The sequence below is a fragment of the Phyllostomus discolor genome, chromosome 5, assembly GCF_004126475.2.
Source record: "Phyllostomus discolor isolate MPI-MPIP mPhyDis1 chromosome 5, mPhyDis1.pri.v3, whole genome shotgun sequence".
Taxonomy (NCBI): domain Eukaryota; kingdom Metazoa; phylum Chordata; class Mammalia; order Chiroptera; family Phyllostomidae; genus Phyllostomus; species Phyllostomus discolor.
Genome location: NC_040907.2, coordinates 141,180,401 through 141,198,991, shown reverse-complemented (window position 1 = coordinate 141,198,991; position 18,591 = coordinate 141,180,401). Strand labels below are relative to the sequence as shown.

At 38.3% G+C, this 18,591-nt stretch overlaps 2 protein-coding genes across 6 annotated transcripts in view; one reads left to right on the top strand and one right to left on the bottom strand.

Annotated features, from left to right (window-relative positions):
* The window catches only part of PRKG1 (protein kinase cGMP-dependent 1), a 1,342,121-nt gene that overhangs the window by 783,294 nt on the left and 540,236 nt on the right, over positions 1–18,591 (top strand). The gene's annotated exons all lie outside the window — the stretch shown is intronic.
* On the bottom strand, positions 10,167–14,143 carry CSTF2T (cleavage stimulation factor subunit 2 tau variant). Of its 3 annotated transcripts, none has more exons than XM_036027552.1 (2): positions 12,362–14,143; positions 10,167–12,316 (listed from the first exon to the last, which is right to left on the bottom strand). In XM_036027552.1, the coding sequence occupies exons 1-2, from the start codon at positions 13,896–13,898 to the stop codon at positions 11,955–11,957; spliced, it is 1,899 nt and encodes a 632-aa protein (XP_035883445.1). In that variant the 5' UTR covers positions 13,899–14,143; the 3' UTR covers positions 10,167–11,954. The 3 variants fall into 3 exon arrangements, with proteins under 3 accessions (XP_035883445.1, XP_035883446.1, XP_028367031.1); XM_036027553.1 differs by having other exon boundaries at positions 10,167–12,301; XM_028511230.2 differs by having other exon boundaries at positions 10,167–14,142.

Genomic DNA, 18,591 nt, shown 5'->3' with positions numbered 1-18,591 from the left:
TTCCTCAAATTTTATATTGGGTTATTAAAGTTTGCTTTAGATAAAAGGAGACACATTTCTGAAAATCTGTCCTTTATTGTACTAGACAAAGCTATCGGAAATCAAAACATATAAGTCATAAAGTTCAAGCTAGATAAAACCCTGATACCATTTCACAGGATTTTTCAGGAGTTACCAATCTCTTGGGTCAAACAGAGTTGGTTGTTAGAAGGTTTTTCAACATAAGACTTTTTCAACATAAGACTGCCTTCACCATTGCAAACTTTTAATTATATGTTTTCTTGTTTAAAAAACAACTTTACCACATCAGGAAATATAAGGAATGTGGTAAAGGAGAATGGTGACTTTTCTCTTTCCCTGCCCAGACCCTATGGTCTTTTTACAGACTCTAGTTTAAAATGCCTCCTCCTCCTGTAATTGACTTCTCTTGGGGGGGTCCTTTCTTTCTTCTCCTGAAGTGGAGGTCCTCATAGCTGAGCCTAGTCCTTCCACCCTCTATCTCCCTCTTTCAGCATGCAGGGAGCAATTAACAGCTGGCTCACATTTTCATGTTGCTCTTATGGCTTCTATGTCCACAGCTTTATTTTTTAAGGAATAATAGCAATATCTAGCACATATCACATATCAAAAGTTAACTATGTGCAGGCATGGTGCAAAGTGATTTATCAAGCAATTCTCTCAACAACCCCAGAAGGTAGTTAGCTCAGTGTACAGATTTGAAAGTGAGGCATAGGAATGGGTCCCAGAGGTAGTACTGCTAGAGTCAGGATTTGAACACAAGCAGAGACCAAGCTCTTTATTACAACACTGTAAGGCCTCCCTAGGAAAGCACCCTCTTTTCCCTTCAGGTTCAACTAATGTCTTCATAGGGTAGAAGAGAAAAAAGTTTTCCTTGACTCTCATTGGATCCCTGGATGGATCTGAAAATTAAACTGACAAAGGCAGATTAATGGGGGGAAAAGCACAACCAAATTCGTTTAATATAAGGTTTACATGACACAGGAGCCTTCCTAAGGAAATGAAGACCTGAGAAACAGGCTTGAGTACTTCTGTGCTAAGTTTGATGAAGAGGACACAACTGGGGAGTGCTATAGGTTAAGGAGTATAAGGTAATTGCAGTAAATTGGGAAAACTTAGCAAGACCTGTTCAGCAACATTCTTTGGGTTATTCCTTATCTTCAGAGATAGGAATGTTCCTTTCCTTGGTACAGGGAGGCAATGCTCACGGGGAAGGTTTTATGACCTGTTTTAGGGGAGAGGAACAGCAGAAGCTCAGAGTGGTCTTTCTGCTTCTGCCTTTTTTCAAACTTATTTAGCTTAAAGTATTCAATATGCCAAGGTACTATGTTTTGGTTAGCGTGTCCTGACCCCCATTAACATGTGTAAACCATGGAAATTATTACCTTTTATTTCCAAAGGATATAAGAATATAATTGAAAACCCTCATTTCTATTACTGGAATTGACTCCTCCTATTTCAGATCAGGTCTTAAACCACAAAAGAAATAATTTCTTTCAAGTTTTAGAGATTTTTATCATCTGGTAATCTGGTTGCCTAAAACAGAAACTCTGGATTTACAAACAGTTTGTGTTAATAATAAATAAATTACAGGGAACAAACATTTCTCCAAAGAAGATACACAAATTGCCAATAAGCATATGAGAAGATGCTGAACATCATTAGCCCTCAAGGAATGCAAATCAAAGCCACAAGGAGACACCAGGTTCACACACTCTTGTGTGGCTGTAGTAAAGAAAGAAATTAACAAGGTTTGACAAAGATCTGGAGGAACTGGAACCCTCATTCTTTGCTGTGGGGATGTAACATGGTGCAGTCACTTTGGAAAACAGTCTGACAGGTCTTCTAAAGGTGAACATAGAGTCATCATATGATGCAGTTTCACTCCTACGCATATATATCCAAGAGAAATGAAATGTATAGGTTCACAAAAACTTGCACACAAATGTTAATAGCAGCACTACTCGTAATGCCCCAAAATGTGAAATAATACAAATATCCATGAAGTGGTGAATAGATACTAATGTGCTACAGCCATACAATAGGATATTATTTGGCAACTAAAAGGAATAAAGTACTGATAGATGCTGCAGCATATGAGTCTTAAAAACATGCTAAGTGAAAGAAGCTAGTCACAAAACAACCTTTTAAATTCTAATTATATAGGGTACTCAGAATGTCTATGGAGTCAGAAAGCAGATCAGTGGTTGCCTAGGGCCAAACGGAGAGGGAAGAGAGTGGGGGGGGTGAATGCTAAAAGAGAACAGGGTTCCTTTTGTGGGCGATGAATATGTTCTAAATTCAGGTTGCGCTAATAGTGCACAACCCTGAATATATTAAAAACACCAAATTATATATTTTAAATGAGTGCATTTTATAGTACAAAAGTTATATATTAATAACAATGTAAAAATAGATAATAGGAAAAATAGGTCACATGATTGTTTAAATTAGAAATTTACTAGAACTATCCAGAAGAAAATATTTCGTTTTATAGATTTCTTATAAATAATCTATTGTTATTTTTTTCTCTCAATTCTCTCATATCCTAGGTTTAGTTGGTTCTTGGGAGTAAAAAAAAAAAAAAGAAAAGAAAGAAAAGAAAAATGTAAGGGCCAAGGATTGATTCTATAAATCTTTCACTGTTGCCTACAAATCATCTCTTTACAGACCCATGATGAACTTCCTCACTCGGTGAAAATGGTGCCTGATGTTCCTCCACATTCAGTCCCCAATATAAAAACTGTTATACCAGCTGTCTCCTTGTTAAAGCAGAGCGGTATAATGCAGAGAGTAAGGGCTTGGGAGTCAGACAAACTTAGACTCAGTGGTGCCTCTACTTCCTATAAGCTGTGTGGTTCAGGGCAAACTAGGGCATATTTTTTCATACTGCTTCCAGACTTTAGTGAAATTTGAGGTGATCTATGTCAAGTACCTGGCATTCAGTAGGTTCTTGATAAATGCTTTTACATATGAACCATGACCCAACTTTCTAGAAGAGGGCACAGAACTTCACAATTGAAACTGTGGTAGTTTTGAAGCACTTGAAATACCCTTGCTACCACCCTCTCTTAAAAACAAGTCTCTCTCCTCTGAATCTTGTGACTAATGTTGGAAATTCCACTAATATAGACACCTTCCAGCAATTCAAAATATTTGATCATTATATAAATAAAAATGCCAATTTGAGTAAAAATAATTTTAAAAACTATATTTCATGTCTATATCAATGCAAGTGTTTTTTTTCCTTTTTTTTTTTTCTTATTAAGACAAAGTGAAAGCCCTTAGAGGTATGGCAGGTAAGACCCAAAAGATACACTGGGTGCCTGAAGATGAACTGGAGGGAACACTACTTGCTTGATGTGGCAGCCATGATCATGGCTGGAGCATGTCTGTGGTTTGGGGACACTTAGTAAAAAATGTTTTTAAACTGTCTCCCCTGCCCGCCTTTTTCTCCTTCTATCCCCCTGAAGAGTAAATTCATGCTGAAACGCCACTTTCCAACCCTGGTAACCTGCAGGACTTCACCATGGTGTCGGCCAGGACAGATCAGTTCCACAGTCCTACCCTGGCTGGCCCTGGCTGTCATTAGCAAGCTCGTCCATCTTCCCTTTCCTTGTGAACAAGCCTGGGTGGAAGAAAGACAGGACAAAAGATGCAGAAAAGCCTCTTTTCTCCTCTCCCCAAGATAATCCAGCTCTACTTCCTCAGGAGGGGCAGTTTTAGGGCAATTTAAACCAACATTATTATTGCTCAGGGCTCATCTATTTTGTAAATCCCAGCAGAAGAATGCGCTAAGGGAGAAAATTGCTAATCTGTGTTTATCTGAAAACAATGACAACTAAATCCCCACCAATCAACATTCTACAAATCATCTCACTCCTGATTCTCAAAATATTCCAATTAAACCAATTTTGTTTCCCCTCTAGGCAAACAGTGTCCCAAATTAAGAACGAGAATACAAGCAGCCTGAAGACATGTGACAGTGAGACATATTCCAAGGTCATTTTCACAGCCTCACGATGAGGCTTTGATGTCACCATTTGAAAGGCCTTGATTGAATTTAAATTGTTTACTAGAAACATTTGAGTTCAATCACTTAAACTCAATGTAAACTTTTCTTTAAGGAAAAAAATCCTAATTTGCTTAATTTACAAATGTTGATTTGGTTAATTTGTACCCTTAATTCAGATCTGGTTCATATTGCAGTATAGAGTTTTGATATCACTTCCAATAAAGCTACTGAAAACAACAATACAAATGCTGGGCAGATACTGTTAACTGCTTCTGTTATACTGGTTCTTTGTGTGTGTGTGTGTGTGTGTGTGTGTGTGTGTTGCATAAAAATATTTAGATAAGGTTAAAAAATATTTAGCAGCAGAATTCTATGCAAGTTTACTTTTCACTGAAGTACCATGCTAATACTGTAATTTCAAGATTTCTTCTGTTTACCTACATGATAAGATGTGTGAAGTTATTTAGGAAATATTTCTCGGTCATTTCAAGACATTTACAAAGGGAAGTATAGTACCCCAATGTGAAGACAGCATTCCTGACTAGATGGTAATATGTTTTATCAAGAAAATTATAAGATTTGTGGATTGGAAAACAGTCCAGGTTTTAGGAGAGAATTTTTACAGCTTGTCTGAACAATTTTTGACTTGTGATGAGTATAAATGTATTGTTTCTAATGTATCTGACACAGCTTCCTTTCCACCCCAGAAAAAAAAAGTCACATAGACTAAATACAAATTCAGGTGATTTTTCCAAAACAAAATCAATTTCAGGTACAGTGTTTTAAGTTTCCTACTAAGCCTAATGTTCACTAAATTATCTGTGAAGGAACGGAATTTTTGTTTATTTGCTTGTTTTTGCAATATGGCTTCCAATAGAGGGGCTGTCTCCTTTATTTATTTCAGAGAGGTAGGAGTTTTTGCCAGTTCTTGACTTTATGTGATAATGGAGGGGTAGCCATTTGGGTAAATTAAAAATCCCTTCTATTTATAATGACATTAATTGTTAAACTCCTTGTTGTTTTTTCCATTTCTTTTAGGATTAGCTTTAAGATGTGCTTCTCACACTTTTGTTTGAATTTAAATCACCTGGAGATCTTATTAACATGCAAATTTGATTCAGAATATCTGGGGTGGGCCTTTTTGTGACTCTGATGGTCCAAGCACCACATTTGAGTTAACAGTTTAAAGCACACTCAGGTTCCTTCAGCATATAATATAGTGGGGAGGGGAAGGGGGAGAACTAGGATGTAGGAATGCTTGTGCCTTTCCTGGGTAATTCTCGTAGACAGGGAAGGAGAACAACTGTGACAGTACAAACGTTGAAATTTAACTTCCTCAAGGACTTTTTCCTTCAATACTGAAAAATTTCAGAGAAAATTTAAGGTTTTACATAATGTTTTCATTATGATGACAAGTTTCAAACTTTGTTTAAAATGGAGCAAAGATTTAGACACTTACAAAGTAATATGAGTACCTATATGTTGAAGATTGCTTTTGAATATTTTTTCTATTATCTTGTTCCTACGAAACTTAACAGCTATTCATTTTTAGCCACGCAAACTTTGTCAGTGTTTTCAAAACATTCAACATAGTTTTCATAGATATAACCCCTTTTCCATGCTCATGTTAATACATGTCTATCACTGTATGCATTAGAAAAATCAGTGCAGTTGGTATAAACTGATTTACAAATACAGTTGACATGACCAATATACTTTCAGCATGGTTTTCTTAGAAATAACCTTTTTTTGTAATCGTATGTCCTATATACACACATACTATTTACATCTATATACTCATGGCTATACAAAAATCTACACATTATAGTAATAAGTACACAACATATATCTGGGAACAAACAAAATTGACATAATAAATGTGACTTGGGCATAATAAAGATTAATTCATTAATGCCAGTCATCAAGTTTGTCTTGTGCATATAACATACTTTGCAAAAGCATGGATTAATGTTTAAGCTGTGCTCATGTAAGAGAGCTACTAATTAAAAACAAACAAAAATGAGACAGCATGGGGAGACCATTTTAAACAAGGTGTTCAAGGAAAGCCTCTTTGAGTAAGTGATAAACGTTGCAACCTGAGTAGAGATCAACCAGCCATTCAGAACCTGGGGAAAGAGTGGGGTAAGAGCAAAGGAAACTGTCCAGGAGAAAGCCGAGGGGTGGAAATGAGATTTGTCAAATTCAAGAAAATGAAGCTAGGCCCAAAGTAGTTGTAGCTAGCCAGGAGTCAGCGGGCCAATGGTAAGGTGTGAGATTAGTATAGGGAAGATCTAAATTACTTAGGGTTTTATAGGACATGGCAAGGATTTGGAATTTTATTCCAGGAGCAATGTAAGCCATGAAGGGTTTTAAACAAGAGAATGACATGATCTAATTAAGGTTATTTATTTTTTCAAGTCAGTATGTGGACAAATCAGTATTGCTACAAATTGCTATGTGGAAATTATATAGTGGCTCTTTATTTTTATATCTTTAGTTAATAACAGATAAAAATTAAAGTACTCTGTTCTACTATGTATAATACATATCTATAATTGACATATATGTATAGAATTTACACATGTCAATTCTAGAGCTGTTAGCATTTAATATTGCTTATATATGACATATATTTCTCATTTTATAAATCTATTTTTGAATAGTAAAATGTTAACATTTTGGTTTAATATTTATTAGTCATGCAGATGATTTGTGGGAGAAACGTAGTTATTTGCATTAGCAAACCAGGACTTTCTTTTGCCTGGTACATGTCATGGAAAGCTATAAATTTTTTAAAATGCCATACATCTCTTTTTGTTTTAGTTTGTTCTGGGTTTTTGTTTGGTTTGTTGATTTTGCAGAAAAATACTGCTGAATCAGTTCCTTGACCATTTTTCTAGTTCACATTTTTCAAAATGCCAATTGAATCTAATAGCTGTGTTTTTATAGTATAAAAGCAGGATTTGTAAATTCAATATATTATAAGGACTGGCAAGTAATCATGTGACTCAAACCTAATATAAGACACAGGGAGAGGCTGAGCCTGTGGCCAAATTGGAGAATATGTGCTGCACCTAAATCCATTCAGATTCAAAAATTTTGAGAACCTCGGGCTCATCCAACAACACATACCTGCAGACTTCATTTATGCACAGGCTACAGATTTGTGGTTCATGGTCCAAAGATATTTAAAGTTTCTACAGGATAAAACTTTTGACAAAACTCACCTGGGGGTACAGGGAGATAATGTGATTTTAGATTTCAGTAATGTAAATTGTGTTTCTTACAATAGATGAGGATCTTTTTCTCTGCTAAGTGTACAAAGATGAAATCATTTTGGATATAGTATTACCTAAAAATAGGAAATGTATTTATTGACATATTATGTCTCTCAATGTTCTTAGTCCTTCTTAGTTATGTTGCTATATTAACATATAAATAAGAATATTTGGGATATAGAATATAATTTTAGGAATATTAATGTACCAAGCAAGGCCAATATAGGCCTTTCCATCACATTATTAACTCAAGCATACAATTTTTGATATCTCATGTTTTGAATGTTATTAAAGTAAACCTTTTACAGGAGTGTCCAACCTGTGGCCCGCAGACCTCATGCAGCCCAGAATGGCTATGAATGCAGCCCAACACAAAATTGTAAATTTACTTAAAACATTATGAGATCTTTTTGTGATTATATGTCACAATGTATTTAATATGTGGCCCAAGACAACTCTTCTTCCAGTGTGGCCCAGAGACACCAAAAGGTTGGACACCCCTGCTTAAGATAAAGAAAACCAGGAACAGAAGTTATAAAAGTTGTATCTTCTTCTGTGGACTATCCGGGGTTGAATACATTCATAGATTCCTAAATAGGTACAAGTTGCTTCATAATCAGACAGCAAGGTGAGGTAGGGGAACAATCCAAGGCTTACAGGTCCTACTAATTGGCCCACAGATATTCACAGTAAATTATTTAAGAGATCGGTAATTTAGTAAGATAAAATTCTGATGAAAACAGCTAATTAGAGAAAATAATTTGGGGTGGAATTACTGGTTTCACTTCTTGATGCCCAAGAGATTACCCATTCTATTTTTGCAATAAGATCACACATAAGTAATCAAGTAGATATGATTTTTTCAATTGACCAATTTTTAAAGGCACCATTTTGTGACTCATGAGTTTGATTTCAAATGATTTTATATTTTCAAATGATATTTCAAATGATTCTGCATTTTATATATACTGAATCATATAATCAATTATGATTGAGAATGTGGTATATTTTATTCAATTTCTTCATTATACTAACCTACCTTTGGGATCTAAATCAAATCCTGGTTTTAAAGTTATTAATCAGAACATCATTTATTTTTCTAGGCAAATACTTTACTAATTTATGTATTGTTTTTACCTTGCTATATCAATGTCAGTTTTGATTAAATACATGCCGTTTAGTGACAAATTATGTATATCTTGGTGGAAAAAGAACAAGAAGAAACATGCTAGTTTATATCTCATGAAAAAAAGTGATATGAAAAAAAGCACATAAAAATATTTAAAAATCTGATTAAGACCTGAAATATATATATGAAATATATTAGCATATTGCATAATACACTAATATCCTATATTATACCATGAGTAATATTTAATATTAAAATATTTTCAATAAATATATTAATTTCCTTAAGTAATTCTTGACTATTGAGCATTCTTTCCAGGAGCCTGATGAGAAAAGCAAGCACCAGCCAGAAGTCTGTCCAAATTAGCTGACACTATAAAGTGGCAGATGCTGACATATTCTTTTGAGAAGACTGAGATATAACTGAGAATTCAGTCTCTCTGCCACAGTAGGTTGTTGCAGATAGTTATCCTTAGACCTCATCAGACCTAAGAAAAATGCCCGACACATCGTAGGAAATTAGGTTCCATGTGTTTAGTTAATGCCCCATCACAGCATGGAAAAAAAAACAAAAACTTTATAGTGAAGAAAAAAGCTATCAAGTTTTTTGTTTCTTTGTTTTTCTGCCATTAGAATTCTGAAAAGTGTAGTTAGTTGAAAAGTCATATACAATATCACTTGAATCTGGCTTCCTTCACCTGAGATTCACATTGGCATATCTTACTGAATACCCCAAAATCATTAGTCCTGAGACAAGGGCATCATCAGACAGTAAAACACATTTTGATGTTAATAATACAAGAGGGGAAGAACTAGTGAGTGGGCACTTACTAAATCTAATCATTTCCTATTCCTGAGACACGTGTACTGATCAAGAGGTATTTGCAAATCAGTTTTATGCCACTATCTTTAACTATTATGAATTTGTGATTTCATTTGTAGTCTATCCATATATGGGGTAATGCAGGATGCCAGGGTTGTAGCCAACCAAAAAGAAAATATTTAAACAGGCTAATTGTAGCAGACACACATTGCTTATATTCTTCACTATCGACATGAAGTTTCTATACTCTGCACCAATACTAGGAAAGTCAGACAGTGAATTAAAAGAAATAACCTATTTTATTAGGCTTACCAAAGTAGATTGCTATTTATCTACTTCTAAATTAATTTCTAATGTAAATAGTTGTTATAGCTCATTTGGCCTGTGTGCAATCTAAATCCCTTGGAGAGAAATGTATGTGCTCTTAATGGGACTTTTTTCCCCTTAAGACTCTGATATGTTTTTTGTTCCCACCTGTGATTTTTGCTAGTTAATACAGAAATGAGTGACAGTCTGTGTTCACAGTTCCTGGTCTATTAGAAGTGGGAATGGGGAATATAAAGTAAAAGTAAATATAGCACATCGTAATACAAAAGTGCTGTCAGTAATGAAGAAACATAAGGTGATCCTGGGATACAGCAGTTAGGAAAATACAGGATGATCCTGGGATACAGAGTTCTCTGTGGTGAACCAAAGGAAGCCTAATATCTGAGTATCTACCAAGATGTTGCTATTGATACCAACCATAGAATAACATGTCTTTGTAGTTATTTCAATTGTGTAGCTATAGATAATGAATCCCCATCCATTCCTGCAATTTCTTTTCTTTTTTATTAAAAAAAGAAAAAGTCCCCATGGATCTCTCTAGATCACTTGAATGCCTTCATTAAAAATAAACATCAGATATTGTGCATTCTTTTTATTAAGTCCGCATTAAACAATGCAGAGATTTTACTACAACAAAGAGCTTAACATTTAATGGTTTTCAATTTAGAGTCCTTCAGTGAAAGCTCTGGGATAAAGCAACTATAATTTTGAAGTAATCAAACAAACTCTGTGAATGAGTATTATCCAGAACTATCATACAAGTCAAGGTTATCCCCTCCAATCTAGGGGAAGCATATAGAAAACATGGGAAAATTAACAGTATGAACAATGAATACAGAGGTAAAACAGGTAGCTGGAAACAACAGCACAGGGATGAAAACTTTTTAAATTACCCATTTAAGTTGTAAAACCTTGCAAAGGGAAAAGAAATAGATTTCCAAGTCTTAGTTCTCTCCTTGTATTAAATGAGATTTTTCCCTCTGTAACAGGGTATTTGGGTTGTTTTTTTTTTCTTCAGAGTAAGATCACCTGGATATTCAGGTGTTTGTGCTTGTTAAGTAGTGCTCTATGATACACATTTTCTTATGTCCACATCCTCAAGGCTTACAAATAAATTAGGTAGTAGCTCTGATGGAAATGTGCTAAGCCTGACCTTCCCACTAATTTTTAACTATGTCTCAGTGGCATGTATACTAAAACTAAATAGCTTTGCAAACTTAATAAAAAGCAATAACCACCAACTGAGCAGAAAATTTAGGTTACAAGAATGTGCCTACCTACCTGGGCCTCAGTTATTCTGATAAAATGGTAATAGACAAATAGATGTTAATATAAGAAAACTAAAGGTATGTTAAATATTGGTGAGACTTAAGATTTTTAACTTCTGGTTCTGACTTATCAAATGGGTATCATCTGTATATGAAGGCTAATTACCAAGCAGAGCTTTATGCATGAAGCCCTTTACTTTTTATGAAAAGCCCAATGTGGTGTATAATTCATCCAGATATACTGGGTCCCATTTTAGGGAAGGATATGAGAGAGTAACTCAGATTCAGATTTAGGACTTACAGACTACTGAGACATAGGAAGGTATGGAGTGAGATACTGAGTCTCATCAGAGCAGATTTAAATAACCTGGTTAATCCTAGCACTATTCCAGTAAAACCATCATGTTCAGTTTGGGCCAGAATACTGCTGGCCTCCAATGGATGAGATAAGTGAAACATCACACCCAGATGCATAGCTTTAGAAAAACAACTCCAGTACCTAAGTGTAGATTTATCCTGTTAACTGTAACATTCCAAAATAATTCCAGAACACTGAAACAATGCTTAACCTAATACAACATTCTACTGCCCCCAAACAGGATTTTGTATTTCAAATGACTTACCAAAATATGTGTCATATTTTGGAGGTAAACTTCTTTATTTCCTTATACAACCAAAAATTTTAAACTATGTTGGTACATTACCATTTTAACAGGTTATCTTTTAGTCTTTATGTGCAGATTTTACATTGTTTTACTATTTTTTAAGAAGTTAACATATTGCAGACACTTGAATATTGCTGCATATTCCTTGTAATCTTACTTAGTATGATATAATCATTTTCAGAGTTATTTTCGTGTATTTACAGTAAATTAAAATGAACAGAACCACTCCTCCTTCCCCTTTCCCCCCTCCCTAATTAACAGTAAAAAGCAAAGCAAAGCAAACAACAAAAAAAGCCAAGAAATGAGACTGGGGTTTGGCAGGAAGGAAACCCCAATCATCAAACTGTGGGGGTGCAGAAGTCAGCTTTTTGCACCCATTCTCTATGCTACAGAAAACTTTCTGAAATTACTGCCAAGTATTTCTAAAACCTTTCAAGAAGCTCCAGTAGATTTCTGGATTTGTTCCTTTAAAATCAGGATACTCTGCCTTTGCTCAGGAGGCAGCATGGCAATTTGATCTGCAGTCAGTTGAAGAACCTGCATGATCAAAGCTGCCTTTTCTTGATCCTGTGGAGTTACTTGGCTCTGCCCAGGACTAAAACTGCTAGACTGGCCTCCACCTTGCTTGCCAGCCCCCTGAATGCCAGCTCCCTGTATGCCAGCTCCCTGCATGCCTCCTCCTTGCATGCCCGCTCCCTGCATGCCTCCTCCTTGCATGCCCGCTCCCTGCATGCCAGCTCCTTGCATGCCCGCTCCCTGCATGCCAGCTCCTTGCATGCCTGCTCCTTGCATGCCTGCTCCCTGCATACCCGCTCCTTGCATGCCCGCTCCCTGCATGCCTGCTCCAGGATTTCCCACTCCTGAAATGCTTGGGACCTGCCTGGGTCCCTGAGGACCACCTGCCCCCATAATAGGACCAGGACCCTGCATTCCACTGGTCATAGGGCCTCTTGAACTGGGGCCAGGGCCTCGTATCTCCATTCCTCTTCCATCCATGCCTCTTGCTTCCATTCCTCTGGTTTCCATTGCACAGGTCTCCATCCCTCTTCTCTCCATCACTCGTGTCTCTAAGACCTCAGTTTCCATAGCTCTGGCCTCCATTCCTCGAGAGTCTCTACCACCTCTACCATCCAGAGGTATACCCCTCTGATCTATCATGGGTCCTCTTGGCTCTCCAATTAGCATTCTGGGATCGCCTAATGGCCCTCCCCTCATCTCATGTGAGGAAGGGCCACGGCTGTCATGACCAGGAGCATGGTGCATGGGGGGACCCTGATGAGGTGGCCCAAGATAGCCTCTGGGCTCCACTTCTCCAGTGACTGAAAGCAAAGTCCCTCCACGTGGGTCATTTGGAGCATCTCCTAACAGTCCTCGGGGAGGCAGTCCACCAGCAGTCATGGGTCCACGAGGCATAGGTGCTCTAGGATCCGACATCTGCAACTGTCCCCGCTCTAAAGGCACTGGACCAACACCTGGCATTCCAACTTGCGGCTGCATAGCTCCACCAGGAGTCAAGGAGCCAGGCCCAGGCCCAGGAACGGCAGCTGGTATGGGACCCGGGGCGGGAATTCCACCCTGGATAGGGGTCTGCATCAGTGGAGGAATGTCTTTCACAGGTCTTCTAGCCAAATGCTGAGGCTGAGGTGCTGAAGGATTCTGTTGGCTCAGCAAAACATTAGGTCCTGCGCAGAGCCCAGGGCCAGGGCCGGGGCCAGGGCCAGGGGCAGAGACGGGGCCAGGAACCGGGCCAGAGACAGACTGAGATTTGCCTGGGATCAGTGGCGTAACATGTATCTTGCGATGCAGAATTTTCAGCGCAATCTCTGGATCCATAATTCTCATCACTACTTGTGCCTGCAACAGCGCATAAGCCAGCTGAGGGTTTTGAAGTAACATGTTTCGAGCTTCCTGGTGACTGTTTTGAACACAGAGCTTCATCTGTTTCATCAGCTCAAACATCTGCTCCGGGGGGAGACTAGCGACTGCTCTGGTAATTGACTCTGGGGCATCTTCCGGATCGATGGGGTCCCCATAGGGTGAGTCAATGATGGGCGCTGCAGGCCCTAGGCTCTTTAACTCCTCCTTGTTCTTTTCACTGGCAGCATTGTCCACCCGCAGCGCTCTGCCGCTGAACTCCCGCCCATTCAGGTTACGCATGGCACTAAGCGCGGTCTCCTGGTCCTGGTACTCGCAGAAGCCATAACCCTTGGGTTTTCCCGTCTCTCTATCGTATACTAGCCGGAAACTGACAACAGAACCAACCTCCGAAAAAATGTCCTTTAACTGCTCCTCCGTTGCCTCATACGGAATGTTCCCCACGAACACAGAACGCAGTGATCGATCCATTGCCGGGTCTCTCACCGCCAAGCTCGACATGATTCCGGTTTTGCACGCAGCAGCGAGCGGATTCCCGAGCCGTCCTCCTCAGACCCACACTTCCGCTGAGCAACGGAAGTGGCTTTCCAATTCCGTGCAGAAACCTGAAAAGCCCACTTAAATCGTTCCGCCTATGTGCGGAATCTGCACTTTTACATTCCAGTCTGTTAGCTAATTCTTTCTGTCCCTCATTCTGACGTGATTCTGTCAGCTGCTTCTTACTTAGATGCTTGATTATTTTATCGTCTCTTATTCCTCCGACTTCAGTGGTGCGCCACTACGCCCCCGCCAGGAAAACCTCCCGGCTCACTAACCTCAGTCAAGATGGCCGCATAAGCTTCACCATGGTAACAAGGAGAGGCCGTCCCCTACTCTTGACGTCAGATGCGCTTTCGCTTCCGTTTGCCGGCGCGGGAAACTGCCAACCGAAAGCTGGTCATGGCGGTTGTTCTTAAGTCTGACAGAAGTATTTTCACAAAGCACTTTCTTGTAACCTTTATGAAAGTGTAGTTTCAAAGTAGATTTGGGAAATGCTCCTTAAAATACAAAAGTAATAGCTCCGGTTTAGGAAAATATTACTGCCGAGGAACAAAGCGTGCCAGTTCTGTCCCCGCCCCCATCTCTCCTTAGGACACCCGCGGGTGATAAGTAGCAGGCCCTTCCTAGTTTTTCTCCGTGCGCGCAGGCAGCAGTCAGCTATTGATAATATTACTTTTTTCTTTAATTAATCGATAGTAATATTAGTGACTAATAGTATTTATGGCTGCAGAATATGAATGAAATTTATTCTTATATTGTAGGCATTTATATTGATTCTAATTTTTAAAAACCGATGCAACATTTTCACCACCTCTTCCATAAAACGAAGGGCAAACTAGTTATTTCTATTCTGCTGCAAGTTTTGATGGCAGAAGTTGAGTATACATAGTGGTGGGTGGCTTCTCCCCGCCCCCACCATTTCACAGACAGGCTTCAGAACTGAAGTTAGAGACGGGTTTCTCCCTACCTTCTCTTTACAGAGAGAAGCCATGGCTTTTTTACACACATTCTGTAGAGGACAACTTAGACATCAGTTATGTCTGTAATTGTGTATATGTTAAATGTAGTAATTATGAGGATGGTAATAGGCTATTAGAACAAATTATGAAGTTTATAAAAGTTTGCACCGCTTGCCTGGTGGTTTCTTTACTATTGCTGCTGATAGTACCTAACCCAGCGGGCCTCACACTTCAGCATGCGTCAGAGCCACCTGGAGCCATGGCTTAAGTCAGATTGCTGGGTCTCCTCTCCTCTCCTGCCCAGTTGTGATTCAGCATTTCTGAGGTGAGAGCAGAGAATTTGTATGTCTAACAAGTTGCCAGGTGATGCTGATGCCACGGGTCTGTAGACCAAACTTTAAGAAACATTGCTCTAAACAAAGGGACTTGAAGTGTTTGCTTTTTAAAAAAATAGTTTATTTTTTTTAAATTTTAAATAAAATGAAAGTTTATTTTGAACTGTATTTTTCCCATTATATCTTCTTCCACCTCCACCCACCCCTTTCTGCCTTTTTTTTTTTTTTCATTTGTATCGGGCCAAACTAAATTTAGTAAACTCTGTTATAAAGTATGAGATTGAGATGAATGTTCTTGAAAAAATTATTGCTGCTTTAATGCTGACCTACTACAGCTTGTACATGCTGATCCCACACTGCAGATACCCTGGGCTCAAAGGGTAGCTGAGGAACTCTGGGGACACACAGGGGAGAAGCCATGACAATGAGGCTGTGCTTTTGGCCATAGATCTTTCATGTCCTCTTTAGTCCCCTTATTCCAAACAAGAAGAATGGCTTGATATGATTCCCTTCATAGAGGACAAATGTGATCCAGCACATAGCTCAATGATCAGGACACATAAACTATTAATTATTATTAACTGAGTGGCCCAGACTTATCAAGGGCTTTTAGAGACCTGTGTACATTTCTTGGTGACAGCATAGATCTACCCTGGAAGAATTTCTAGTTTATACTGCTTTCTTTGTTCCCATAGTGTTTAAACTTGAACTGTTTATAACATGGCATATACTCTAAAGAAAAATGTACAGAATATCTTGCACATACAGGGATTTGTTTTTTCAATAAATGAAGATATCAACTGTACTACGAGTGGTTTTTTAAAGGTTTTATTTATTTTTTTTTTTAGAGAGGGAAGGGAGGGAGAAAGAGAGAGAGAAACATCAATGTGTGGTTGCTGGGGGCTACAATCCAGGCATGTGCCTGGACTGGGAATTGAACCTGCGACACTTTGGTTCGCAGCCCATGCTCAATCCACTGAGCTACGCCAGCCAGGGCAAGAGTGGTTTTTAAACAAACACATCAGGGCATATGGCCAAATGGACGCTATCCTTGAAACTAATCACCTTCAGAAACTGTATACTTAATGTATGTGTGCCTCCATTGTTCAAAATGATTTTTGAACTCCTATGCTGAAATTGTTTGAGGGCTCATTTATAAATCATACTAGAGAACCAGTATCCTAACTCTCGGATATTTTTGTTTTCAACCAAGAACAGGGTTATACAGCCATATCACTAACTTTCTGACCACATTTGGCCAAAATATGATATTAAATACTTACAAATGGCAAACTTTATATCAGAATACAAACATTCTGTAAAAGTCAGTGGTATGGGCTGTGAACCAAAGCGTCGCAGGTTCAATTCCCAGTCAGGGCACGTGCCTGGGTTGCAGGCCACAGCCCCCAGCAACCGCACATTGATGTTTCTCTCTCTCTCTCTTTCTCCCTCCCTTCCCTCTCTAAAAATAAATAAATAAAATCTTTAAAAAAAAGTCAGTGGTATTAAAAATGATTCACCAGCCCTGGCTGGCGTAGCTCAATGGATTGAGCACGGGCTGGGAACCAAAGTGCCCCAGGTTCAATTCCCAGCCAGGGTACATTCCTGGGTTGCAGGCCATAACCCCCAGCAACCGCACATTGATGTTTCTCTCTCTCTCTCTCTCTCCCTCTCCCTCCCTCCCTTCCCTCTCTAAAAATAAATAAATAAAATCTTAAAAAAAAATGATTCACCATAGAATAATGGATAAGTTCCAAAGAGAGGTACTAAAAATATTTCTAGTTATGACTGGCATTTTTGAAAGAAGTACATGGGACCTTCAAGGAATAGATCAAAGTACACTTCTCCACAAAGTTCTCCTTAATTTCCCTTCTCCTTCGTATAGATCAGAAGTTCCTTTTCCTTTGGATATAAACCACTCCATATCTATACCTTTCTAATGAGAGTAATTCCTCTACCTTTTAGTAGGATTGTGATTTTCTTTCTAAATTATAGCATCAGTCAAAGAAAGAGCTGGGTTTCTTTTGTTAACAAAGTGCCTTATATTTATTATTTTATCCCAAAATATGTATTCTAGGCACTGGCAATACAGGAGTGAAAGAGACATTCCACCAGAACATAGGTTTTTTAAGTGTTGTTCCTGGACCAGTTGAATGAGCATCAGTTGGGAACATCTTGGGGATGCAAAATTTGGGGTCCTACTCCAAACCTGCTGCAACACAAACCCTTGGGTGGGAGGGGTGGTGGTGGTGGTGTGTGTGAGAGTGTATGCATGTGCAAACTGAAACTTGTTTTACCAAGATTTCCAGGTGATTCTGACACAGGGTAAAGTTCAAGAATCACTGAACTAAAGGGAGACAACTAATATACATGATAGATAGATAGATACTTTGTCTTCTTCACCTCTATATCCTCAGCATGTAGGTCAAAACTTAGCATAGGTGGGTGCTCATTATATAGGGTCTGGCAGAAGTAAGGCTTGCTTGAGTATGGTTGGCAGGGTAATAATGTGAATGTAATAATTTATAGTTTTAATTTGAACATTTCACCTACAATGTCATGTGGTATGCTTGAGTGTGGTATTGTTATGTTACAGAATTACATGCTTATGATTTTATAATAAAAGATTTCATAATAAAAAAGGGACATTATTTGTACTGGACTCTGTATGTTGAATGAATGATTTGGAACTGCCTTAAGAGTCAGCTAATTCACAAACCCTTTGTATTACATAAGAGGATTAAATAACATGTGGCATTAAATAATATGCCCTAAATCAGCACATGTTAGAGCCCTTGTCTTCATATTTCTAGGTCACTGATAGTTGTTCCGTGTTACTATTTGATAAAATAGATGTAAAGTATTAGGGATGGAAGAGAGTGTTAAGGTCTAGATCATCAAGGACATCTTCCTGATGAGGCTGGGATTTAAGGGGTGGGTTATAATCTGGTACATATAGGTATACATAAACAGAAGATAAAGAAAATAAGCCAAGAGCTAGAAATAACCAAGGCATGAAATTGGAAATGGGTGTTTTTGACACCCTTAGAGGAAACCCATAGAGAAGTGTGATCAAAGATTGTCTTTGGGACAAATTATAAAAAGGTTTTGAAGATCAGATTCATGAATGTTAACAATGTAAGAGTCAGTAGGCTTTCTTTCATCTTTTAAAACATGGATATAGAATAATAATGGCAGAGGTCTAAGAACATCAATCTTATACATCCCTCAGTGGTACCTTTTGCACCTAGACTACTCTTTAACATCTTCTATAACGTGGCCTCATTCTCACTACTCACACTCCCTCATGTAGTCTCCTTTGGCTAAATTGTACCACTCATTTTTCATGTTTCATACATG